At 46.1% G+C, this 27,138-nt stretch overlaps 4 protein-coding genes across 4 annotated transcripts; 2 read left to right on the plus strand and 2 right to left on the minus strand.

Moving 5' to 3' along the window:
- The first annotated feature begins 290 nt into the window (after positions 1-290).
- Positions 291-3,453, plus strand: LOC112878531 (aquaporin PIP1-2). Its single transcript, XM_025942829.1, has 4 exons — positions 291-721; positions 1,813-2,108; positions 2,478-2,618; positions 3,120-3,453. The coding sequence occupies exons 1-4, from the start codon at positions 385-387 to the stop codon at positions 3,213-3,215; spliced, it is 870 nt and encodes a 289-aa protein (XP_025798614.1). The 5' UTR covers positions 291-384; the 3' UTR covers positions 3,216-3,453.
- Positions 3,454-4,272: 819 nt separating this feature from the next.
- On the minus strand, positions 4,273-13,955 carry LOC112878515 (mitogen-activated protein kinase kinase kinase YODA-like). The gene is made up of 13 exons (XM_025942828.1): positions 13,470-13,955; positions 10,979-11,755; positions 10,142-10,879; positions 9,417-9,504; positions 9,248-9,310; positions 8,831-8,991; positions 8,649-8,724; positions 8,159-8,218; positions 7,950-8,057; positions 6,796-7,032; positions 6,382-6,473; positions 5,127-5,828; positions 4,273-4,669 (listed from the first exon to the last, which is right to left on the minus strand). The coding sequence occupies exons 2-12, from the start codon at positions 11,512-11,514 to the stop codon at positions 5,312-5,314; spliced, it is 2,676 nt and encodes an 891-aa protein (XP_025798613.1). The 5' UTR covers positions 11,515-11,755; positions 13,470-13,955; the 3' UTR covers positions 4,273-4,669; positions 5,127-5,311.
- A 6,480-nt stretch (positions 13,956-20,435) lies between these two features.
- LOC112899298 (cytochrome P450 86A2-like) lies at positions 20,436-22,528 on the minus strand. The gene has a single exon (XM_025967718.1). The coding sequence runs from the start codon at positions 22,526-22,528 to the stop codon at positions 20,909-20,911; it is 1,620 nt and encodes a 539-aa protein (XP_025823503.1). The 3' UTR covers positions 20,436-20,908.
- Positions 22,529-26,237: 3,709 nt separating this feature from the next.
- On the plus strand, positions 26,238-27,113 carry LOC112880319 (NDR1/HIN1-like protein 13). Its single transcript, XM_025944874.1, has one exon. It carries the CDS (start codon positions 26,331-26,333, stop codon positions 26,913-26,915), a length of 585 nt encoding a protein of 194 aa, XP_025800659.1. The 5' UTR covers positions 26,238-26,330; the 3' UTR covers positions 26,916-27,113.
- Positions 27,114-27,138: the final 25 nt, after the last annotated feature.

A 27,138-nucleotide genomic window follows, 5' to 3' on the forward strand; every position in this document is an offset into this window, starting at 1 on the left:
CAAAGCTTCTGCGCACCAATTTTCTCGCAACAAAAAAAACATTGGATAAGCCTGGAAATAATAGAAGTACAAGAGAACGGCATCTAACCAAACGCCAGTCCACCGCTCCCCCACTGTCAGTGGGCCCCATCCCCCACTCCCGTGCTCACCACCTTCTCTTCCTTTCCAGAACCACCTCCTCATCAGTGTCCTCCTAAAAAACAACTCTCTTCGTCACTCTCCACACGCCCTGTCGTCCAGCTCTCGAGCTCCGTCCACCCTGCCTGCCTTTATAATCCCCCCCCCCCCCCCCCCCCAAGCCACACCACCGCACAGACACACACCGCTGCTTCAAGAAACCACCGAGGCCAAGCGCGCAAGGGAAGAGAGAAGCAAGGAGGAAAGATGGAGGGCAAGGAGGAGGACGTTCGCCTGGGCGCCAACAAGTTCTCGGAGCGGCAGCCCATCGGGACGGCGGCGCAGGGCGCCGGGGATGACAAGGACTACAAGGAGCCCCCGCCGGCGCCGCTGTTCGAGCCCGGGGAGCTCAAGTCCTGGTCTTTCTACCGCGCGGGCATCGCCGAGTTCGTCGCCACCTTCCTCTTCCTCTACATCACCATACTCACCGTCATGGGCGTCTCCAAGTCCACCTCCAAGTGCGCCACCGTCGGCATCCAGGGCATCGCCTGGTCCTTCGGAGGAATGATCTTCGCGCTCGTCTACTGCACCGCCGGCATCTCCGGTCAGCTCTCCTTCCTTCTTGCTGTGGCTTCAATTCTTTCCAGCCAACTTGTTGTTTACTTAATTTTACTGCAATTGCTGTTCCAAGATTCTGTTTTGATTTGTCTTCACCCTTTTTGCTGTGGTTAATTTCTAGTGTAGTACAAACGGAACCTGTTCTTTAGCTTGCTTATCTCAGCAGTATTCCTTCTCCATGGTAGTGGCTTAGTAAAGCATGTAGTGTGCAATTTCCGAGATATTGCAGCAAAGGAGTTGAGAATCCAAGAGAAACTTGTATAGGCAACAATCCACTTTGCGATATATCTCTGGCATATTAAAGTTATGAGACTTTCACAAGGCTACTCTTGGATACACTGATCTACAGTCAGCCGCCCTAAAGAAGATGGAAAACAATATAATTTTGTTTGTTTAATTGATATTAATAGCTGTAAATCTGTTAAATTTCTTATTTCTTGTTCAGACAGTAGCTTAAATTTCCCTGCCTTTATCTTCTGTTTTCTTCCTTTGTTTCCAGCATATAGCAATTCGTAGTTATTTGCCATCAGCATGGGAACTAGCAAGCCCCTGTTTATTTTTTTTTGTGAAAAAAAAAACAGATCTTAAGCCAGCTCCTGTTAGCTGCGTACTAATTTGTACCTTTCTTGCACCTCGAGGGATTTGCCCTTTTTCTAATAAATACATTTCATCGACGTACTGTACTACTTTAGGATGTGCTGCTTGTTATTATACAAAGGCATCCTCTACCGCTAGGAGTAGTTCATCTTGACACAGCGCTTCTAAATAAAGACATATTAGAACAGTAAATAGCATACATGCAAATTTTGAGGGTGTACATAGAAAACTATAGACAAATTTTGCTATATCAGTTAACCTGTTGTGGTCCTGAATAGTGCATACAGTCAATTAAAGATTTATTGGTACTTAAGAATTTTTGTGCTCATATGTTGTATATTGATTCTTGATCTCTGGTAGTATCTGGTTAATGTCAAAATGTCAAATTGTGGAAGACTCCTATATTGCTATTCAGCAAGCATAAACTACAAAACAACTGCAACAATCAGTGCTAATGGTTGTTATCTGCAACTGCAACAGGAGGGCACATCAACCCGGCAGTGACATTCGGGCTGTTCTTGGCCAGGAAGCTGTCCCTGACTAGGGCCATCTTCTACATAGTCATGCAATGCCTCGGTGCTATCTGTGGAGCTGGAGTGGTGAAGGGCTTCCAGCAGGGACTTTACATGGGCAACGGTGGTGGTGCCAACGTTGTCGCCCCCGGCTACACCAAGGGATCAGGCCTTGGTGCTGAGATCATTGGCACCTTCGTCCTGGTCTACACCGTCTTCTCGGCCACTGATGCCAAGAGGAACGCCAGGGACTCCCATGTTCCTGTAAGTACCGCTGCTCCTTCATTTCCCAAGTTTGTTCAATTGTTGAGTTCTTCATCAATCAGTTTTGCTTATTCATATATGTAATTTAGTCAATATTTGCTACTACAATCTAATTTGATGGTTGTGATTTGTGTTCTGAATTTCTGGTGTTCAACTTAATGTACCTCATATGTTATGCATGTACTGATGAAATGAGCTCCTTAAGTATTTACTGATGCACTCTAGGTCTTATGTATTTATAACTGGCATTTAGCTGATTCCTTCATCTAATGTTTTTCAACTAATTGAAAGTATATGCATACTCTTCATTACATACTTTTCATGTTTTGTCCTAATACTTACCATGAAATCCTTGTTTGGTGAAAACAGATCCTTGCTCCACTGCCAATTGGGTTTGCTGTGTTCCTGGTCCACCTTGCCACCATCCCCATTACTGGCACTGGCATCAACCCAGCTAGGAGCCTTGGCGCTGCCATCATCTACAACAGGGAGCACGCCTGGAGCCACCATGTGAGTGGAACCCCTCTTCAGTCCTCTCTCTCACCCACTTCCCATTCCCAGCTGTTTGGTACCACTCGCAGAGAAAAAGGCTCCATCCGTTCCAAGTATCAGACATGCAACCACCGTCTTTCCATTGTGCAACAAATGTAGTGGCATGATCTGGAAAGTCTGATCTAATTCTAACTAGGTGCTATGTTTATTTTCATCTCACTGATGGAGATATTTTTTGTGGGCAAACTACCGGTAATCATGCACTCACCAAACTCAAATGATGCAGACGCAGTGGCATGCCATTGACAGGCATGGCCTGCTATAACTATATAGCTCTGGCCTCTGTGTTAATCTTATCACAGAGGCTTGTCTCAATCTATGTAGCTGGCATGTTATTTGTCTAGGGCTCTAGGCTATGTATGGGATATGATATCATCCCTGTCCTAGTGTCCTTTCCTTTGTTAACGTACCGAAGAGTTGGTCTAACCTTTTTCATGTTCCTATCGTCGTTGTTTGCAGTGGATCTTCTGGGTCGGCCCCTTCATCGGCGCTGCCCTGGCTGCCATCTACCACCAGGTGATCATCAGGGCCATCCCGTTCAAGAGCAGGTCTTAAGCTGCCGCGGCGGCCCTGCCGAGACATGCCAGTCCGACGAAGAACCGAGCGTCTTCATCTCCCATGTCTTGTGTGCCCACGCCTAGCATCTCCGTCGATTCCTCTCGTCTGTCTTCAGGACTGCTGCGCTGTTCTGTTTATCTGAACCCAGAACCTGTGTATTCCTGTACCAGCTGTGTATGCTTTTTCTATCGTGGAGATTTAAGTTATGAGCATTTGTTGCGAGAGTTTGCGTCCAGTGTTCGGATCCTATGGGCAGATATCATGTGAAAATGCGAACCACTAGTGAAATTTCCATGAAAGACATCGAATTTGGATGTTTCTTAGTTCGAAGATACGCATTTCGTCAGATAAGCATCCTGACAGGTGACAACCAGTACTAACATGACGGAAAGCGGTCTCCGGATGCAGAATAGAAATCCGAACAATGCATTGCGACAGCAGACCCTTAATTGGAGACAGATGATTAAGAGGCAAGCTGGATCATAGCGTAACCGTTAGCGGATTGAAGAAACTCCAGTGCTGCATCTTCATTCTTGAATCTGCTGTAGTGGTGGGTCTGCTGCCGTGGTGGTGGCCTTCCAGCAGCGCCATGATTGGGGCGAGGACGAAGATGATGGGCGACAGGTGTAAAAGACGGTGGTGGATGGGGGACCCGGGGCCGAACGCATCGCTGCCTGCGTACTCTACGCCATGGCACATGGGTTGTTCCTTGATTGTTCTGCATCGCAACTCGCATGCCGCCAAGGCCCTTTCGAAGCAAGGGTGCAGAACTGCAAGTGCGTAGAACTGGTACCGGGTATAGGCGCCTTTACCACGACCGCATTTTCACCCGACCACTGGGTGGTGGACATTTCCGTATGATCCATCCCAGTCCCAGATGCAGCGATCTTGACGCGGACAACGGCCATCAACCAGGTCGCTTGGCGTGCACTGTTTCTGGAGATGCACTGCAGATGGCCTGGGTGTTGCTTGAAGTGATATCACAAGAAACACTTCATATGAGATAAAAAGTTCCTGTTTCTGGAGATGCACTGCAGATGGCTGCACCAGGGAATGGCCAACATTTGGACCGGATAATTTGATTAACAATTAGACACTTTTCACATGATTTCTAGAGTAATGGATTGTTTAATGGATCGACCCGGTGTTACAACAGCAGAAGCAACACTTTCCAGTGAGCAGCTGACTGATATGTAGTTGTTAAGTTTTTCAATAAAGAAGATAAAAGAAAAGGGTGGTGAACGGCTCTCTTGCTTTCTCCTGTGCAATATCTGGACTTCTAGTTGAGTCCCCTTCTGTACAATGGCCTCCAACCCCATAAAAGAAAACGAAAAAGAAAATGTTGTAGATACGGGAGTAAGAGTATACAGGTTCAGAGTCACTGTTCTGAGTCCTTTGGTATCTGGACAGTCTAGTATACAACATCCCCTTCTTGAAAGGGCATGTCTCACCTGTCAATTAAGAGTTGCAATTCAACAAATTTCAGTGTGTGCAAAATACATGAATAGAAGATCGAATGGTAATATTTGAAGTAATCTAGGCCTCAAATCATTCATTTCACGCAAGAGGTCATGTTTCAGAATTTTACCAAATCCAGGTCATAAAATAACCAAAGCAAACAGTTTGACAACTAAATGAAATACCAAACAATGAAGTTATCCAACCACATTTTATGAAACAAAGAACTTGGTTCTCCAAACAAACTAGGCAAAATTATTGCACTCATGTAACATGTCATTCATTATGTGCAGTATAGAACTAGTAAATCCATAAAGCAGTTGCTAATGTAAATAAGTTATAACAGTTACTCTTTACTCTGAAGTCCTACATGATAGTTGTAATTTTCTCTTCCTTTTCAAGAGACAAATATAATCATTGGTTACCAGAAAATTCTGACAGGGGGCATACCTTTTCTGAAGTAATGGGATTGACATCGGAGAATCTTTATCCACTGCCAACTGTCAGCATTTGATATAATTAATGGACATTTCTTCTAATATGATACAATTAAAGGTTTTCAGTAAACCAGCTTTGAACCGATAGCTATCACATAGACCTGACTGAAAGCTTAAGCAGCACGTTTTGCAAGAGAGTCAATGGCCATGATTGCGCCCAGGGTGTGGAGGACCAGGCCTCAAGTCCAGTGAAGGTTTTAGCTGCACATGATCCCCAAAACTCCTCTGAGAGGAACACTCGGAAGGCAATGGCCTATCATGCGAATCCCACACATTTGCATGTCTCATCTTTCCAAATTGAGAGCTCAGAATGTCGGGTTCAGAGACTACCCTCTCCTGAAGACCTGCTGAAAGTTGCTGCACTCGAACAAAACGTCTATGTACCGGGTCAGCAGGCCGGCTAGGTAAGTGATCATCAAGACCTCTTGACGTAACTGTGAAGCCCTCATTTCTGTAAGCTGGCTGCCTCACATGGTTTAAAGGAATGGCTCCACTACCACCAGTCAGAGGAGTGGAAGCACCCGAAGTAGTTCTGGGGCTAGAAATTGGAGAAGGTGACATTCTACCATTTTGATGTTGTGGAGATCTTGATCTGAGAAGAGGACTTCCACACGGAGATACAGGACAAGATATGTTACTCCGAATATGGATATCACTGCACGAAGGTAATAATTAGAGGGCAGATATATTCATGGAGATAGACAAGAAAATTCACTGAATTGTATATCTTGTCACCAGAGCATCGGGTTGAGTTGATTGGAAACTAAGTTACATCAAACTGCGGTAGTATAGGCTACACCAAAGAGGAAAATGTGATTACTCTATGTGACAGCTCTGTACAGGTGGGTACTTTGTTGTTTACTTTCAAACAGAATAACAGTCACAGGTGCAATTCCATCGAATTGGAAGAATCCAATTATACAAGGCAACTCCAAAAACGAAGGACAGACCAGGATACCATATAATAAGTAATATTTAGTGCACTGTTCCAACTGCCACTTCCTACTTTGAAATGTTAGCTAACTTCATTCCTCTTCAAGGTAGAGTTTCAAACAAGGATTATTCCATGAAAAGTTTTGGGTGCATGCAAATTAGGATATAATATTCTCTAGCAGATATCTAGTTTTTGCATACTGCTCCTTGAAAATTGCTTCATATGGACACGTAAAAATTAAACAGATAAACTCAACAAATATTGAGTGGGCTACCTGTTTGCCAAAGAAAATTTGGCAGCTCTTCTCTGGAAAATTGATTGGCCTTCCAAACCAAGCGAGGACATATTTCTGGCATGCCCAACCACCTGAAAACACACGAGAACCAAATAGAATGTTAGAATGTAATGCAGACACATGAACAGCAAAAAAAACATAAAATCAGCAGCTGTTCATCCATTCATATGGTCCTAATATCCATAAGTAGGTCATTAGTGTGCTAGTAGACCTTGTAGACAAATGATAGTCTTTAACGGCCACAGAAAAGAATGAAAGGGAAAGGACACTAAAACTAAATGCCTATACTTATGAAATTTGTAGAACTGAAGACATATATCTGCAGGCTGAAGAAGCATGCCAGTTAATTAGCTGAACGATAACATGTTTTCAGCAACAGTGAACAGTTCATACCTTTGAATTTTTTTTGCAGGAGATAGCTGTCAACTGTTCAAGTGGATCAGAGGCAGCTGATTTTTGAAGTGGTAGTGCATTTCGTACAAATGGATGCTGCAAAAGATCAACCGCCGTTGGACGGCTGGATGGATCACGTTGCAAGCACTGTCTTATGAAGTCTTTTCCCTCTTCTGAGAGATGATCTGGTATTGGCGGAAGCTCCTTACTGTTTCCTATCTTAAACATTGCGGCAATCTATTGGAAAAGTAAAAAGGTAAAGAGGCATGTTAGCATACAGGTTACAACTGATAAAAAGATTATTCTGATTATACATTGTGAAGAACAAACAGCATCTTACAAAACAAACATAACATGGCATCAATAGTATAAAGTGCTCCACCTAGCAGCTCTCAAGTGTTTTTTTTTTTTGCAGCGAAAAAAAGAAACAAAGTGAGATTATCCCTCTCGTCATCCAGGTGAATGAATAGATTTTTTAAAAATAAATTTAGTAAGCATTCCATGCACTTTCAAAGCTTAGATGCAGCATAAGGAGATAGCTCTGTGAAGAACAGTTTATAATAGTTATTTGGCTAGTCATGATTAAGAGCTGTACAAGCATCAATCCAATAAAATGAAACAATTTGTCATGCTGAGTTTAAAATGCAGGACTGATTGCAGCCTAAACCAAAAGAGGCCAGAATACTATGACCTAGACATCTTGGTTCACTACAAAAACCGTCCATGCACGTGAACAGAGAAAACCCGAATTGGTCACATTTTGAGAAATGCAGTGAAAACATGAGAAAGGGGTAAAAGTGATGAACCCTTCCTTCATTTGCTCATGACTCCAATGTGAAACTTTTTCAGCCTGCACCTTCCATTAATGCTTCCGGTAATGAATATCACCAGAATATGCTAAGTAAAATGAAGACTGCTCTCATAAAATTAATGGCAGCATGCAATAATAACTATTTTTAGTAGCTATCTAGTTTTTAAACCTGTTCTGTAAGAATCCAAGCCCGATTGTTAATACCACTGTTGAACTGCTGATTGGTAATTAATGAAGTAGTGACAAAAGATGTATCATGCATCTTACATAGTATTAGGTTATCCTAGCAACAGAAACTTACACTACAGAAATATAAATCATAGATTCAGAGAATAAAACTAACCCCTTCATATTGGCTCCATGGTGGTTTTGAGGTAGACATCTCTAGAACTGTGCATCCTAAACTCCATATATCAACTGCAAGGTTACATCCACTAGAATTTTTTATAACCTGCATATTTGTCACAACATAAGCAAAGAAGTCCAAGACTTTTGAGCCCAACCAAAATAATAAAAGTAGCGGAGTAAACAATGCAAGATTTAAAGCAATACCTCAGGAGCCATCCAGTATGGGCTACCCTTAAATGAGAAAGGGCACTGCTGCCCATTGATCTAAGAAATAAAAAAAGCAAAACACATGTTTAGACAAGGTACAAGCATCATCATTTGAAGGGAGAAAAACATTCTCAAATTTTAGATGAAACTTAACACACACAGTCAATCAAATAACTCAAATAACCAATTAAGTTACAATAAAATCCTCAGCTAAGTTGAAGACATATCTAAGGTTACAGAAATACCGCCCGGTTACAAGCTTGGCTGACAATGAAATCTAAGCCAGAAGATATGTTAACACAGACAACAAGGGCAAAAATAAAGTGGTCAGCTCTTATCAAAGAGGTTGAACCAGTGCAAGTAGTTATTAGTAGAGGTCCAGGTGCAAAAGGAAGGTACTACATTTCCTCCTGTGAAGATGAAATACCATCGCTTGAAATTTGACTTGCTTTCTACAAATAGAGAGGAAAAAGAGCATAAAACTTACATGTTTTGCCATTCCAAAGTCAGCAAGCTTTACACGGCCATTAGGATCAACCAATATATTTGCGCCTTTGATGTCCCTGAAAATTTAGGAAGAGAGTAAGTAAAAGCAAAGAAAAAAAATTGCAGAACCCCTAGCAGGCATATGATAAGACGAAAAAAGGTGAAATGTATAAATAGTGTTACCTGTGTACTGTATTCTTTGCATGTAAATATGCTAGGCCCAAGAGTATTTGCTTAGTATAACTGCGAATTGCTTGTTCACCAAACTGCCCGTACTCTTGGAGAAGCTTATGTATAGATCCACCAGAAACATACTCCAGGTATATGTAAAGCTTATCATCAACCTGTTTTGAATAAAGTACGGAGATGCATTCAGAAGAAGCAGAAGATGCACGGAGAAAAGTAAGTATGTACAATTTTGCATGTTCCATGTATTTTTTTTCTTTTCCTGCTATTCACTACAGGAAGAGTGTAGTTAAGAGTAGGAAACATAAATTGGTCAGATACCAATGCAAACATGGAAAGGTGCGAGCCGTCATAACAATTGTATGAACATTGTATCTGTTAGCAGTAGATTATACTAAAGACAGCAGTCTATACCGTTTCAGATCCATAGTATCGCACAATATTTGGATGCTGAAGTCGGCTCAGAAGTGATATTTCCTGTGGAACGAAATAATAATGTCAAAAAAGAAAGTACAATTTAAGAAGTCATGATGAACATGTGGACTTTTCCATATTGAGTGTGAACATGTAGAAAACAACATACCTGGCACAGCTGCTTTGCACTTTCTTTTGATTTAGGATCATCTGAGAAAAGGGTAACCTCCTTCATAGCACACATTTCACCTTTATCACTGAAATAGATGATAATGAACAATTAAAATGAAGAAATAAATAATGATCAAGTACAACAAAACATTCAGTGCACACTAGTCAAGACACATGATAACTAGAGTTATTGTGATCCGGCATATAATGTTTTCACAGGACTACTTCATCAATGGTAAAAGGAACGAGGATACCATCCAAGAAAAAACTAGGATTCGGAGTATTCCATAACTGCTATATTACAACAATACAATGTATGTTCTATTCTAACGCAAACTTCTCCCAGCACAAATACGAGATAATCTGGATTTTTAAGGTAAAGCATTTATGTCAATACCTCCTTCCAAATATACCAATCTATTAATCGTGATATAACATGTGGTTTCACGAACCAGTAATAGATTGCCAGAGAAGTTATTATGACGTAATAAAGCTGAGTGCAGATAGTAACTTGCTAACACATCATCATTTATGTGGCGGTTGGCAACACTTAAAACAAAATCTGTTAGAAAAAGATACCAGAAAATTAAACATTTAAAATTCGAAGGCACATAAACTGTGGCTACTGGCTACCTATGAAAACTAACAAGTCAATTTGTACAAAATCATATTATGACTTCAATCAACATACAAACTGAAATGAGTACAACCCAGTTCCAATACCTGTTAAAACCAACATATACATGGCCAAATGTCCCACGGCCAATCAGTTTTCCCTTCTTCCATCGAGATCCAGGACTGGGTGGATTCTCTGTTCTACCAGGACTACGAGATATAGGACTTGTTGGGGTAGAGTTGTTTGGCAAAAAGGTGCAACTATTAGAGATGCTTAATGGCGGAAGCGGCAATCTGTGGGTTTGCTTCTTCTTCCCTTCAGCATGTCGACTTGTTGGAGATTCAGGAGCCACCCCACCAGCCCTTGGATGCAAAGGAGAGACACTTCCACTATGCACCCTAGAACTTGGACCAGGACTTGTCATTCTTGGGCTTGGAATTGGTGAACACTCTGGACTACCTCGGCTAGGCTGCCAAAAGAGCTGGGCTAGCATATCACCTCCCACTGAATTATGCCCAGATGTCTGACCGGAACCTGGACTGGAGCACTGACCAGAGCCAAGGAAAGTTACATCTGCATGTGGCTTCACTGCCCAAAACGCTGAAGTTGGAATCTGATCAGGACATATAATTCTTGGGCTTCGAGTAGGACTTGACATCAAACTATTGGGAGCACTCTCCAAGGTAATCTGTCTTGGGCTTTGTAAATTGGATTGATAACTGTCAGGAACAGTACCTCTTGGAGATGTTGAAGGAATTTGGTTACTGAGAAAAGTATTGTTTCGCTTTGCGACTTCTTTGGTGCTCTTTCTGGTGATAGCACTAGAACGCTCTTTGTGCACAACACTTCACAAGCAGAGTATTCAAAATTCATAAGCATGAAATTCAAGTAATTACAGAAACATATACAAAAGATACAATCATTCATGGCACCTGAGAGCATACCTTGAGCTATTTGTTGCAGTAACTCTAGTCGCATTTTCAGCCTCATTTCCTACAGGGCTCTGAAGCCGAGACTCTCCAGGATCATCACTATCAATTGAACAGTTGCTTGAGACAGAAGCAGTAGCCTCTTCAGCAACAGGTTCAGTAGCTTCAGGTCTTTTTTGAGGCTGAGGGAGTGGTAGCAATTGTCCTTTGCCACGCTTTTCCAAAGTGGACTTTGAGTTGGTAATATCAGAAGTAGTACGTGTCACCCTAGCACGTGATCCAGGAAGAGGAAGTGGTTGTGCCTGTGGTCTATCTGCCGCAAAGCTCTGACACCGAGAAACCTCTTTTGAAGGGGATGTTGAGCGAGATTGGGCAGTAGACCAGCAACCTTTGTCACCAGCTCTGTCTTTACCATGTTTACGACTCCCTCGTGATTTTCTGCTTCCTTTTTGCTCATTTGAACTTAGGAGACGCTGAAATGTATCAATGAGGTTTTCTTTGGCAGTCTTTTTCACTTCTTTGGATGAAGATTTTCCCCACCATGTTGGCATACTGAATATAGAATGTGTTGTAGAGGATTTATCTATATACTCATAGCGAGGTCATGCAGATTGATCAGCTACCATGCTATTACAATTAGCTAGAGATGGTGAGCATGAGGATTAGGGCACTTCAACAAAGTCATAGACTGATAATCAACCCTCCACACGGAACACTGAAGTGTTAAAATTCCTGTTGGTGCTTCCTCAAGTAATACAAAATTTCAGCTTAGCGCCGTCTCCACCTCAAAGCCTGAAACCATATCCAAAAGACAGATGATATAAATAACAATATTTGAGCACTAAAACAAAATATCACAAGAATCTCGTAAGCTTACTGCAATGAATGTTCAATTTCAAATTTGCAATAAATGAAGCAATCGTTAAGAGTATGAAAACAAAGTGTACTTTAAGAAAATACAAAAAATTGAAAATGAAATGCTCAAAGTGTAATAAGCATTGTTTCAGCAGTTTACTGAGGAGTTCATATTAAAATTTAAAACCCAAAAAGGAACAAATCCTACAATAAGCTTTCGTTCGAGCTTGTAATGCCATTCGACCTCTATCTATACTAAAAAAGTGTGACTTCAAGTGGATCACTGGCATCCTGATCGTCCATCCATGAAATCAAAAGGCGCAGTCCAAAGTCAGACCCGCTACCGAAATAGTGCTGTTGGGTCTAATGACTCTAACCTCGGACCCACCTGTGTTGCTAATTTTGGTACTTGCATAATCTATATCTATATGCAAGTATATAACTATACTAGCATAAAAGGCATGAAGTCAAGTCAATCCAGGGCTTCTCGTATACCCTATAAGGCTATAAGCATCAACAATGGTGATCACACTCCTTGATACCCCTATTTTAGATTGAAAACATCCAAAGACTATATGCTGCATTGAAACATGGTCGGCGCTGTATGTTCTTAAAGTAAAGGGTATGTTGACTAGAAAATGTGGGTGAGACCTTGTAGCTACAGTTCAAAGTTGGACAACACACCTGAACACTGTATGGAATAGCATAAATAATTGAGATTACTCATGTATATATCATCCAATATTGATTAGAAACATCTGCAGATTGATAAATGTATCAAAATGTAGTAGATAAATTAATGAAAGTAAATGGTCCTTTTGACTGAACATGGTGATGTTCTATAATTGTTCGTGAAAGTATGCATGCCTTCAACTATAAGGCAAATAATTGAAGAGCACTAGTTGGTCTAAAAGAGAAATCCCAAGGAAATGGAAGTACTCTTTTCCTCAGTATCAGTATTTAAACCCCATGTAGGAACATGTAACGTAGTAAGTTGCTAAATTATGATCAATTGCTTAGATGCAAGGGGAAAATAATGGGGAAAATTAATTGCTATGTTCAAAGTCATCTTCTAAGACCAAAAATTCATCCATAATACTGACAGCCAGAAGGACATAGAATATAATCAAAATCACGATCATGTATGAAAAGACACCAGGCATACAGTATACAGATTTCTCTCAGAACTTCCATGGAACGAGCATTCCAGTTGGTATGCTATGTATCACTGGCATAAAATGTGCACAATCCATTCTGCACCATTCCGATTGGTGGCTTAAACTACCAAGCTAACTTGCTCTGACGTATACTAACAATAAGTATACTGATATAATTCAGCTGACTTCTATACCAAATCGAACTTATGCTAGAACAGACTAAAACGTGGGCCGGCGAGCCAAAACCCCGAGATTTTTGTAAAAATAAGCTGCACGCGATCATGGCCGTGAAAAATAACAGCCTAATCGAACTACAGATGGGCTAGATTAGCACACCAGGAAGCAACCAAATCCTCAACTAGCTGTGTAGAGGAAGTAAGATTCCGATTTGATAGCTCACAGTCCCAGCAGTGAAAAATGGCCCCCCGAAACAACACGGAGTCTAAGAACAATCTACCCAAGCAAAGCAACCAAGCAAGCTAACGGTCACGTACCAGCGAAACGAAGGAACCAGCCCAAGCCCGGATGGATCTCCACTCCACCGAGCCAGGTAGCACTAGAGCGGGCAGCAGAGGCGGAGGCTGGCGACACCTCCCAAGCAGCGAAGGCGGCGGTGGAAGGAGACCCTGGCCTGCCGCACCCGGCCGCCTGCAGGCACCGAGGTCGCCGGCGCCGAGGCACAGCGAATCGCGACGAAGGAAAAAAAAAACGCACCGACGGCGGACGGAGTCGGGGAGGAACCGGGCGAGCAGGGCGGGCGCTCGAGCGGGGGGAGGAGGAATCTGGGGAGGGATCGGGGGGAGGACCGCGCGCGAGGGGAATGCAGAACGCGGGGGAAAAGGGGGGAGGGAAAGGAGACGACGACGGGGGAGAGGAGCCGGGGGAGGAGGGAGGGGGGCAGTTTTTGTTCGCCCTGTCTGCTGCTTGCTTGCGCGATGCGGAGTGCGAGTGGGATGTTGTGAGGGGAGGGGGAGTGTGCGTGCGCGCAGGGGCGGACGGGACGGGAAGTGAGGGCGGGGGGTGGGGGGGGGGGGTATGGGGATGGTTGGGCTGGTGGCGAGAATCTTGTGCGGCTCGGGATCCCTGTGGGCTGTCCCTGCCGTGGTGGGGTCCGGGGGCTCTGCTCTTTGCGCCAACCGCCGAGGTTTAACTATGGCGTTGCTGTGCATGTGCTGCGAGTGTTTAGCTTGGGAGAAGGATATGATTAGCGGCGGATCCGCCGCGACGGCTTGCCGGGCTGCCGGCAGCGAAAGGAGCCTTTTCGATGTGTATTTAGTATTTCCAATCTGTTTTTTACGCATACATATATTTCTTAACGATTTACTTGATGCTTTTTGTAGAAAATATTCTTTTCCGCAGCGAAAACCTCGATAAGTGAGTGGATCCAACAAATAAGGCATTTGAATGTGCTCTTATAATTTGGCATTAGTTACATATTATTCTTTCGCCACGTATCTATCTATCTATACTATAGGAATCCAAAACAATTGAAAGCCTTCCTCATCAAAAAAAATCACGCTTACCCCTCATAGCAGGACCCGCATATCAGGTTGGAAGATGTAAAAGCTTTGAGGTGTTGATGAAAACAGCCAATTCTAAAATATTTCTGCCTTTTTGGTCCTACTTTTTTCACCTAAAATTTTCTTTACCCACACTTTGTATCCGGCTCCATCCCGCCCGTGGATCGTGGCTTCTACTCCCAAAATGTCCGTTTCGACCATGCCGCCTCCCCATTCCGTCCCAATGTGCACACCGCGGCAGGGGCGTTGCCCTTCCTCTCCATCCGCAGCGCCACCTCTCCGCACGACCGCACACCTCCCCTTCCTCTCGTCCGCACCGTATAACCCCTCCTCCATCCGCCTGAGATGCCCGATGGGGATGAGCAGTACTCAAGCGACTAAACCTGGACGTGCGCCGATGGTGACAGAACATCTCCCCACGGTGGCGCTTCTCTGCGGCGGCCGAAGCTCCTTGGCGTTACCGCCGGTGAAGGTAACCCGAAGTCCAAGCTGCTTGCCACCTCTTCCCTCGCGCACGGCTGCTGCTAGGGATGTGTGGCACCACCTAGGAGAAGATTGGATCGTCCTGGGCAGCCAACGGAGCGGGACACCAGTAGGTGTGCTCCCTTCAGGTGGTCGGCGATATAGGCACTGATCTCCTCCAAGCGAGCCCGAGCTTTTCTATGCATGAGTCCTGCTTCTTCTCCCTACGTCCTTCTGCACGGCTACAAGCCTACAATAGAGGTAAGGCACGGTATAGATTGTAGAGCGTTATTTTCGCATCTTCTTCATGTATGTCTCTTCTGAGATCCCACAGTCCACACATATGGCTCCTGCCTTCTTCATGTTTGATGAAATGTATAACCCATATCGTTTTTGTATCACTGGTACTTTTAGGAGAGCGAATAAGAAGCTCGTGCATGCACATTGCTGAGACCTATCTGCTGATTTTTGACAATTTATTCCAACACTTGTGATTCCACAGGGATGGCAATGGTTGGGGGCATCATCTTGTGATCTAGGGTTCTAGCTTCAATTGAAGGTATTTATCAAAACCTCTCTTTTTTTAGCTATTGATTTTTGTGCATATTTGGTTTGTCAATTTTATCTGTATTATTATGATGGAAAGGATGCCGGTTTTGGCAATTAGAATTCCACATGGTTTACGTGTAACACATATGTGATTCAGTGTGCTACATGCAAACAGACTGAAAGGTTGATCTTTTTCCTATTGCATAGAGTAAACAACAGATGATCTTTTTTAGCATGATAGGTTAAAGGAGCATTGCATGCTGTCCATTTAGGTTAGGATGGAAGATCACTGGTTTGCATGCTAAGGTTCTGCACTATGCCATTATGTTCATTCTCCTTCCCTATCTATTACAGTTTGCACAGGATTTTGTAAGATGGATATTAGCAAGTCGGATTTCTTGTCATATCGCAATAGTATTCAGTTTTATATCATATAGCTTACATCACAGTGCGATTACATATGTCAATATTGGTTGATATGTTTTAACTTTTAAGTCGTATGTCACAGGGAATGCCAAGACAACCTCAGCAGTGATCAAAGGCACCTCCCCAATGGCAATGAAAGGCAGCTCTGCAAATACCCTTGTGTGAGCGAATTAACGTCACCTCTTATCAGGTACACCTTTAATTCATTCATGCATGATGGGCAGTCAATGAAATTACCATTAGTTGACGTTATATTTGAAGCTTCAAAATAATGTGACTAATTTATTTATTTGGGGAATGATCTGATGCTTTATTGTTAAGAGAATAGCAAGTAGTTCATCATGTTATGATCATGGCTGCATATTTGGTAGTCAAGTTTAGGGTGGGCCTATTTTTTCCTATCTTATCTACAATCAATAAATTTGGAAACGTGTGATGGTGTATTTTGTCTTATAAGAGCTTTTAGAATTTGGTATAGCACTGAATCCATTTCAGAGTGGTGTAATGGTGGCTCAAAAAAAAGGCAATGGTTTCATTGGGACTATTTAGCATAGACTCAAAATAAGGAAAGGGAGAGAGAGAGAGATGACAGAGGAGGGGATGAAGGGGAGAGAGAGAGGCCTTATGACCTTGTTTTGGCTTGTTTGATTGAATATTGTAGTTTTACTCATGACCTAAACATCTTTATCACTGACGAATATGTAATACATGGATAAAAATGATTATGATATGATCTATGATTTATTATATATTATTGGTTCATTAATTAAATATCTTTCTTTACTAGGTTCTTTTTAAAAATATATCATTGCCACATGTCAACCCTTACTATAAATATAAAATACTTATTTTCTGAATTTTTTTAAACATGTGCGTGCCGCACATGGGCCTCTGCTAGTGTAAGGACATGATACTACTAGAATTTTTATAACAGCTAAAATACGGAGAGAAAAAAGACGTATATATATACTTAACCAAGCACCTATCTTATCATAATGATGTAATTAAATCTTGCCAATTCATGTAACTAATACTACAAATGACACTGTTAAATCCTACCTTTTTTGGATTAGGCTAGAAGCTCTTATAATAGTTCACTAATTAAGATAGTTTCCATAATCTTGAAGCAATCCGCTAAGGCGTCAAGAGAATCAAGGGGAGAAAAGGAAATAGTTTTACATGCAAGAAAACTATAACTACGCAAGAATCAGAGAATTGAGAAGGGGAGAGAGGAAAGGAGAGAGAGGATGGAATGATAATTTATTTTGGAGAAACTATTCATTATGAATGTAGTTTTTATTTGTAATGTTTATATGATGTTGTAAGTGTATATATTATATATACTACCTGTTAGTGTCTTGGATTGGGATTTCTGAACCTACATTTGTTGATAAATTTTAAAACACAGAAATTATTATATTTGCGAACTATAATGCACCCTTATTAGAGCCTGTATTATGATATCATGTTAAATTATTGCTGTTTATTCTGTTTGTGGCATGATGTCAACTCTGCTGCCATATTGATCAAGCTTCATTGCAGCACGCATTGTGCTTACAGTCACATTTCATTCTTAGCTAACCTCGATTTGGTCTAGACCTACTACAATCATGGTGAGTTTTTCAGTCTTTGACAAAGTAGATCATCGTATGTGATGTCTGGAAGGGGATATGCTAGCTTGAAATAACTATTATCTGTTTCTATTGATTAGATCAGAGGTCAGCCTAATTTTATATAGCGGTGAAAGTTTTAGCATAGTCAAGATAAATATTAGATGCATCATGTAATGCATATGATCAGATCGATATTACATGCCAAAGAATCAAGAATTATTACATGATTTTAAATCAAACTACTCCCTCTGTTTTTATTTACATATCGTATTAGGTTTGTTCTAAGTCAAACATGGCTAACTTTGACCATATTTATAGAAAAATTTAGCAACAACTATACTACCCAATATATGCACTATCAATATATATTTCATGGTGGATTCAATGAAATAAATTTGGTATTGCAGATATTGTTATTTTTTCTATAAATTTGGTGAAAGTTGATCAAATTTGACTTAGGACAAACCTAATACGACATGTAAAAATAGAGGGAGTACTTGTGAAGCAGCATGACCTGGATAAATATATCTAGAAAAATAAAGCTCATAATTATCGGGACCATGTCAGTACCCTGTATTCAAGTAATTCAGACTACTGGTGATGTTATATTTTAATGATTCATTAATGTTATGTATAGTAGCTTCTCTAATTATATGAAACAGCAAGGTGATTAATATTATTTTTTGAAGGAACTTATTCGTATTATCTCCTAGGTGATTAATTATGTCGTACCATTTTACGAGTTCCTATACGAAAAAAGCATAAATTTAACAACATCATCACGGGTTTTATGGATACCTGTACCAGCCGCAAAAAGACCTTTTGCCTTTGGAATTTATTCGGTGCAGCCGTACTATAGAGACATCGAAGAGCAATATTTTGATTTTCCTATACTTATATACTAGAGTTCCTTCCCAGTACGGAGGTGCAGCTCCAAGGACCCCAACAGGCAGTGACCAGACTGTATTCAAACCCCACGGGCCGGCCATAGACACATGTACAGTTCCTTTTGGAATTTTGAACACGGAGCTTTGCTTTGCTTAGGGTGGTAAAGGATCTTAGCTTAGATAATCTAAAGCTGGGCTCTTACCTTATAGAATTTTGAGCTAAAAATATATAAAGACCAAGTAGAATTGTAAAAAGATCACTAGGGTCATGATCCGTTATCATCTCTATCCTTTGCTACATATTTCTTTTTGTGTGTTTACAAAGCTTACAAGAAATATATAAGCCTTGTGGATAAGTCACAACTAGAACTACACCCTGCACCACGCTACTACATGCACGAAGCAAATTGTGCTTGGATAAGGTATAGGCGTATATAGCAAAACTTAAGCACTCATAAGCTTAGAGTTTTCTAAGATAATGGATGATATATTTCTAGCTTCACGCATTCTCTTCCAAGGGTGGTGCATTAGAGTATTAGATCATAATTATTACAAGCATCACCCACCACTGCAAGGTTAAGCACACGTTCTAATAAATATGTAGCCAAGACATTAGAAGCTTTGAGTATGTACAAAAGAAAAATAAAAAATAAGCTAAAGCAAAAAAAATTCAAAATCTCCAAAATGCATCTTGAGTAATGCTGCTTTGTGCGGCTTGTCTCGTAACATTGATTCCAACTGATCCAATCGCCACAACTCGGGTGAATGCGGTATAGGAACCATGAATCAAATCCAAAGTAGGGGAAGAGAAAACATCTCAATCTGCTAATCTAAGTTGCTTTTGTGGTTTTGCCATGTGTTACAAAGATTTTTTTTAAAAAAAACAAAAACCAGTGGTAATACACATCTTAAAGACCGTGTTGATAGGTAAAGCGTCATCTTAAAGCACAACGATTCGGTAAAGAAAACCAATACTACTGGTATGATCTGGTCGAACTAGAAGCGCCATTCCGGAGATGATCGAACCGGCGCTGTTTATTTACGGCCGCACGCTGGCGGTTTCCGGTGTCCCTGATCCGCTCCGCTCCGCTCGCCGTCCATTAACGATCAGCAGCGCCGATCAATCTCATGCCGTGTACCGGGACTACCAGAGGCGGCCACTGGGCCACAAGTTGCCGCAAATAAAGTTGGCAACTTGCCTCTACCATGCCGTCGTGCCTCCCGCACCCTCGCGTGGCACAAGAAAACACAGTGTTTCCAGCGGCGATGGACCTCCCTGTCGATAATCTTCAGCTGCAGGTTAAATCGACCGAGCACTCCAGTATCTCTGGAACCCTGACGAAACCAGGCAGCCGTTGTTCTGGTCGGTCAGCCAGCTGCATTCCCTCGCTGGTCACTGCTGACAAGCAAAGTCCCATGCATGAACTGAAGTAGTAGATCATACGGTTGCATCAACCGTAACCAACCGTTGGACCAGACCCAGATGACGAGGTCGGACGCAGGGCAAGTACGCAACCACACATCTGAACCCAACGGTCTGGACTTTGTTTTCCCAAACCCTTTGCGATCCCGACGTGACCATCGCTGTCGCGTGCCACACGATCCATAATCATCGTGCGTAATATTTGAACGGGAACGTCGTGGTCGTCACGAGAAGAGTGTACGCATAACGAACCCGCACCTGCAGGCCGGAACCAGGATGAGCTCGTGGCGCGGTCAGCCGGTCGGCGACATCGACGTCGTCGCCTTTATGCGCCTACAATTCTGAATTCCCAGTAGCTCTCTCCTCTCTGCACCTGCATCTGCAAGCTGCCTAGCCCAGGTCTTCCACCGGAACGGGCGGCGCCAACGAGCGCCATCAATTCCAGACGCCGATGTGTGCTCGCACGAGCGAAAAAAAAGGTCGAATGATCGGTGCATGCAGAAGCAGAACGGAGCTTCGTACGATTGCTCTATCTGTGTGTCATACATCGACCGCTGGTGGAACAAGAAGATTGCCCATGAAAATGATGGTCTCAAAGAAGCAAAAGAAGGTTCAGTACACGTTTACTTTACATGTTTCTTGGTAAATTGAACAACTCTCTAGGAATATAATAATACTGAAAAAACATGAAAAAAGTTTTAAAATAAAGAAGGAATAATAGTAGAACAGTTGGCTGGTCACCAACACGAACTGCCTCGACCAAATAATCTGCAGCACTCGATCCTGAATTATTACTCTATCTTTTTTTTACTCTCCCCTTTTGTTTCACCCCTTTTGTAGCAGTACATGCCCGGATCCAAATCTAGCTTAGATCTTGCCAATTGCAAAATTTTCCCGTCTCCCTCATCAGAATGGTAAATTGCGGAAGGAAGTGACTTGAATGCTCTACCAGACCCATTTAATTTACTTACTGTCTTGTACGCTTATCTACAACATTCAATGCTCGGTGTCTCCTCGGCGGCACGGATCTTGGCGCGCGGGACCCCGGATCCTCTACGCGCACGGCGCCGTGGCCGGCCTTGCCGCCGCCGCGTCGGCCCCGCGGAGCTCGTCGATGACCGGGGCCAGGTCGCGCTGGTGCACCTCCATCCGGAGCCCGTGCTTCATGAACAGCGTGAGCGACATCTTCTGCTCGACGCGGTGGCCCGGCGCGACGGCCAGGCGGTGGCGGAGGAGCACGCTGCCGGCGATGTTCTTCATCTGCAGGTAGGCCAGGTCCTTGCCGAGGCAGATCCTCGGCCCGGCGTTGAACGCCACGAACCGGTACGAGTCGTGCGGCTCGAAGCGAGCGCCGTCGGCGGACAGCCACCGCTCGGGGCGGAACTCGAGGCAGTCGTCCCCCCACACCGTCTTCATGCGCCCCGCCGAGTAGATGGAGTAGGTCACCGACGACCCCGCCGGGACGAACGTGCCGTCCGGGAGGTAGTCGTCGGCGACGACGTGCTTGGAGTCCTCCGGGACGGACGGGTACAGGCGCAGGGTCTCCGAGAGCGCCGCCTTGAGGTAGACGAGGCGGTCGATCTCCTCGAAGGTGAAGGGCGACGCCAGCCACAATGCCGGGTCGTGGGAGCCGCGGGACGCGGCGAGCGCGGCGCAGAGCTCGCACACGATCTTGCGCTCCACGTCGGGGTGCGTGGATACGAGCCAGAAGAACCAGGAGAGCGCCACGGAGGAGGTGTCGCGGCCGGCGAGGATGAAGTTGAGCGCCACGTGCTGCAGCGACTCGTCCGAGTAGGAGCCCTTGCGCATGAACCGGGAGAGCAGGTCGTCGTGCGCCACGGCACCCGCCGCGTCGCACCTGCCGCTGCCCGGCGCGAGCTCGAGCTTGCGCGCCTTGATGACGGCGGCGAGGTACTCGTCCACGTGCGCGACGCTGCGGGCCAGCGTGGTCTCCATGCCGAGGCCCAGCCACTTCTTGCACCGCCACAGGCACTCCGGGAAGATGAAGCGGTTGAGCGTGGCCTCCGTGGCGCGGTCGAAGGCTGAGGCGAAGGCGTTCTCCGGCAGGCCCGGCGCGAGCGTCTCGGGGTCCTTGCCGAACGCCAGGCCGCAGATGTTGTCGAAGGTGAGGCGGAGGAGGAGGTCCTGCAGGTCGACGTGCGTCTTCTCGGTGGCGGCCTCCTCCAGGATGGGCAGCAGCCTGAGGTGGATGGAGCGCGACACCCAGCGGGACATGGCCGTCCGGAGCGTGCGCGTGGTGAACTCGAGCGCGGCGGTCTTCCGCTGCGCGACCCAGGTGTCGCCGTCGGAGTTGAAGATGCCGTCGCCGAGCAGGTCCCGGAAGACGGCGTGCCAGAAGGGGCCCTTGGGGTAGTTGTCGAAGCGCGCCTTGAGGACGTGCTCCAGGTTGCGCGGGTCGCACGTGACGGTGACCAGCCCGCCGCGGCGCGCCACCCCGGGCACCGCGAAGATGCAGGTCTGGTACGTGCCGCCCGTGCGGCGGAGGTTGCCGACGATCCACTCGTGCATGTCCTCGGCGTGCTGCACCAGCCCCGGCAGGCTGCCGAGCACCGGCCACACCCGCGGCCCGCTGAGCCCCCGCGACAGCCGCCAGAACCACGCCAGGTACGCGGCCGCCGCCGCCACCACCACCGCCCACGTCCCCACCTCCATTGCCGGCCGGCCGGCGATCGAGCAGCTGGCTGCTAGGGTACACACGTATGTACACAGCAGCAGCTAGATCAACGGATCCGATCCGATCCGATCGATGAGAGGATCAAGCTGGCTGGCTGTGCTAGTAGCTAGTGTAATGCGGTAATAAGTGACTCCACATGGAGTGAGCAATGCAGTGCTGCTGCTGCGAGGGAAGGTGACGGGATGGCAGAGCGCAGCAGGAGAAGACGGAGGTTTTATAGAACTGGTCAGGGTCGGAGCTTGCACAGTTGCACTTGCACAGCTGAGATGGATGGCTATTAATTGCTGGCCAGTACGTACGTCGGTCTTACCACTACCAGTATCCCTTAGCCCCTGGCTGCAAAGCTCCTACCCAGCTTGAAAAAAAAACTGCCGTACCTGACGCGGTAGCTGCGTAGACCGTACACGTAGGCGTACAGACGTACTCGCCACGACGCGTGCGTACAATCACATTCACGCGCCACGCATCAGGGGTCTTGACGTTTTGCGATTACTGTGATGGATGATCGATGGGCAGCTGACTAGCTGAGCGAAAGCAAGAGGCCTGACGACCGGCCGGTGGATGGAACGGAGAGGCTAGTAGTGGCAGGCGCGGCCGAACGGGGAACGGCACGGGCGGTCGCCCATAAATTGCCGCCGGGGGCCGTTGGGTGGCCGCGCGCGCCGAGTTACTCGCCACCAGCTGGCCGGCGGGCGCGCCACGGGCCGCCAATCCGCCGCGACGTCGCGCCACCTACCCGTGAGAAGGCCATTCAATGCCTGGCCGGGGAGGCATGGAAGCCGGGGGCGCAGCTACTAGCTGGAGCCGGCTTGGCTTGGTGTCCGAATGGGTCGACCGATCGACGAGGACGGGGGTGGCGGACAGGCGGAGAGACGGAGAGTGTGGGCACAGTGCAGTGGAGAGTGGAGTCTGTAGGTCGAGCGCGCGCGATGCGGATGCAGTAATGCTACTGGTGAACGGTGCACGGCGGCTACGGCTACGGCTCCGGCTGGTGCCCTGGCTTCTCGTGCGGGCCGGGGGAAGGGAGACGATGAGGTAGCAGAAGCATGTGGCGTGCCACCGGGACGGGCTGGACGTACGAGACCTGGGGGCCGGGGCATAAATAGACGGCGTGCCCCGGCCCGGCCGCGGCCGGCGCGTGGGTTTTGACCAGGCTGGGGCTTTGGGACGGTGGGGGAGGACAAACGACGGAGGGGTTGGGTTCGCAAAAAGGGTTTGGTGTCGTTGGGCGAGCGGCTTGGTACCCACGAGCGTCGACGTGAGCGCTGAGCTAGCCCTGACCTCCGGGAAATTGCTGCCGCGCGCCGCGATCCCCTGCTGCGACGCAGCGCGCAAGCGGCGCATACGAGCATGTTGACCGAGCACGGTGCGCCGTACTAGCAAGGCCGATCAGCTGACACATACGTCCGGAGAAGAAAGTGCTTGTCTTAACAAGCACGTCTTCGATCAACAGACGTGGTTTATGTCAACCGATCACGTCAACTACTTCAATTGGTTACGCGTGTGTAAGCTACCTGGATACGGTGAATCGGTTATGGTTGGACTAGATGACCAACCAGAACCGGAGTCCGATCCGGAGAGGCCTATAAAGGTGGCACGTTCCACCGTACTACACGCAACACCACTGTCTCAAAGTTCCTATTATGGGTTTAGGGATTCATTTACCTTGTGTTATCGTTGTAATTAAATACGGTGACGTGTTAACATTTTTATGATGTGGCAAAGAATCTCATCCTTATGTGTACCGTTTCCAAATGCAACGCCTATTGCAACTTCATTAATCTATTCTAGGTCTCGCCTTTCCAGTGTGATCTTGAGTTAGCTCTTTCGTAGCGGCAAGGTGACCTAATATATTGATGAATGGCATACGTGGGTAATAGATGTAGATGTTTCAAAGGCTGCTTTAGGCTATTGTTTATAATGGCAGGGATGGGTAATTTATTTGCATATTTAGGGGTAACTTTAGGTTATTTTAAATAGTGGCAGAGATGGTAGTCTTTATGCAAATATATGAAACAATGGCTATTATTGGTGGTTGAGCGTGCAAAATCAATTGGAGAATGCTTTACTTTTCTTTTAGTAATTCATAGGATTTTTGTCTTTTTATCACACCTCGCGAGTGTTAATAGTGTGTGTGTGTGTGTGTGTGTGTGTGTGTGTGTGTTTTAAAAGGAGTATCTAATTATTAATGATAGTAAGGGTAAGATGTGAATTTAAAACTATTATTATTTATTGAACTTAAACATGTCATTTCTTGTTATATGCGACACAAAAGTAACGCTGACACAATGGAGTACATAGTGCATTTGTGCTATCTCTCCCGTCACACCTCTGAGGCGTATATCTTAATTGAACTGAGGAGAAGTCGTATAAATGGGGGTGCTTGAGCAAGGGGGTTGCTCTTGCAAACCAGGATCACATTCAACTATGAACATAGATCCTTCTGATCTAGATCCGCGTATCATTGTACCATGCAGGAGCACCAATGCAAACCGGCCCCAAGAAAATATTCCATGCAAGAAAGCGGCGAACGCGATGTCCTTGCTTGTTCAATACCCTCCTTTCGGGTTTCAACTTTCAAAGACAAATAGCCGAATTTTCTGTTGAGAAATTAAAGACTAGCTAGGAATGAACCGTGCAAACTGAACACGCCTGCGATCGCGAATAGCACCAGGACAGGGGGCTAGCTCTCCAAAAAGTCCTGGTAATAGCTAGTTTGGGCCTTGATTTGTTTACTGCTGAGAAGCATGAGGAGTGGCACTTGTTCGGTGCGATCGATTGGCCTACCGTCGTTTGTGGCTCTGCATTGGGTGTTGCTGGTGCTGTGCAAGCGACCCAGGCGCCCAGCATGCCCGCATCGTTTGGTGACAAAGAGCCATGCATGGAAGGAGTTGCCGACTTGCCGGGGCTGAAGATTCTTCCACTTCCACCGAATGACCCAGCAGCTGAACTTTTTCGAAAACAGGCAGTCCTTTGTGTATCACATATTTTCCTGGCTGAGACGTTGCTCGCTTGCTGGCCAGCCTTGAGCTTTTCGTCGGTTGAGCTAGAGAAAATTCCAGATGGTGATGGATGGACCCAGCGAGTAGGCCATGGGATCATTTTGTTCATTTTTCACCTCACAGCCTCTGAGATATTATGGCAGATGTTCTTGCAAAATTCCGTAATAACCCTGTAAAAGTTAGAGACTCTGCTTTCGTGTTGCCAAAGTTATACATGCATGTAATTAGGGTGGGGCGAGACCCTTCTCCAGTTTCTTTCTGCCCATTCTTGCCTCTTCCTCCCACCTTTTCGTCAAAAAGTTAAAAGATCAGTGTGAGCACATTCTTGAACAAAGATATGCATCCGCACTCGTGGGCCGGGCTGCCATTATGCTTTCCCTCCCCCCGGTTCGATTCCGGAGCAGGAGTGAGCCAGAAGGATTCCAATTCCAAAACCAAAGCTCCATCCAAAGCGCCCGCACCCTCCGAACAGCGAACGCCTAGAGCGCGCCACCATGCGACGAGCTACCGAGCTCGCTCGCTGCTGCCCCACGGCCAGCGTACGCCGCGTGGTTTCGAACCCCGCCGGCTACTCCAGCCACGGCTAGCCTGTCACGACCCGTGTAGAACGCTCCTCTCGCCACTCAAAGTATCGCGCGAGCTCCCTATATAGCGGCACCGATGCAAACCTTCGTGAGGAATCGCTACGAGCAGCCACGACGTGTAGAGCCGCGCGCCCTCCCTCGAGCACGAAAAGGTCTAGTGGGTTGTGAAGCTTCTTGCTCGATCATCGATCGAGATGGCGGAGCCCAGACGCACGCGGCCGTCGACGTTCCGGTGCGCGGCGGCGACGTGTCTGGCGCTGGTGGTGGTCGTCGTCGTCGTCGTCCTCCTGTGGCTCTTCCTCCACCCGTCCAAGCTCTACATCTCCGTCGACCACGCCGCCACGACGGGCTTCAACTTCACGGCCGCCGGCGGGCTCGCGGGCGCCTTCGACCTCACCCTGCGCGCCTTCAACCCGAACGCGCGCGCCGGCGTGGCCTACCGCTGGCTCGACGTCGGGGTGTGGTACAACGGCACGTACCTCGCGGGGGGCCACGCGCCGGGGTTCGCCCAGCCGCCGGAGGACGACACGCGGGTGGACGTCGCGGCGCGGGCTGCGCCGGACGCCTGGACGCTGCCCCGGGACGTCCAGGAGGGCATCAAGAGGGAGCGCACGGCCGGGAAGCTGACGGTGGACGTGCACGTCGTCGCCAAGGTGCGGTTCCGGTACGGCGTGGTGAGGACGCGCAAGTACACCGTGCGCGCCAGCTGCCCGGCGGTGACCATCGACTTCCCGTCGCCGACCTCCTTCCACCGGGTGCCCTGCCACGTGCACATCTGAGCGGGGCTACCCTTCGTGAATCGTGATACTCGATGCTTCAAGGATCTGGCCGTGTGTGAATTGACTGATTTGGTCGTTGCTTTCTTTCGTGTTATGATTACCTTGGTTTGTTGTATATTTCTTTCTTCACTTATATTCTTTGCTGTAAATTGTTTTCCATGGATTTGGGTAAAGAACTGTCGACAATTTAACCTGAAACAGTAAATATTGCTTAATATTTGTC

Source organism: Panicum hallii, chromosome 1 (genome assembly GCF_002211085.1).
Source record: "Panicum hallii strain FIL2 chromosome 1, PHallii_v3.1, whole genome shotgun sequence".
NCBI lineage: Eukaryota > Viridiplantae > Streptophyta > Magnoliopsida > Poales > Poaceae > Panicum > Panicum hallii.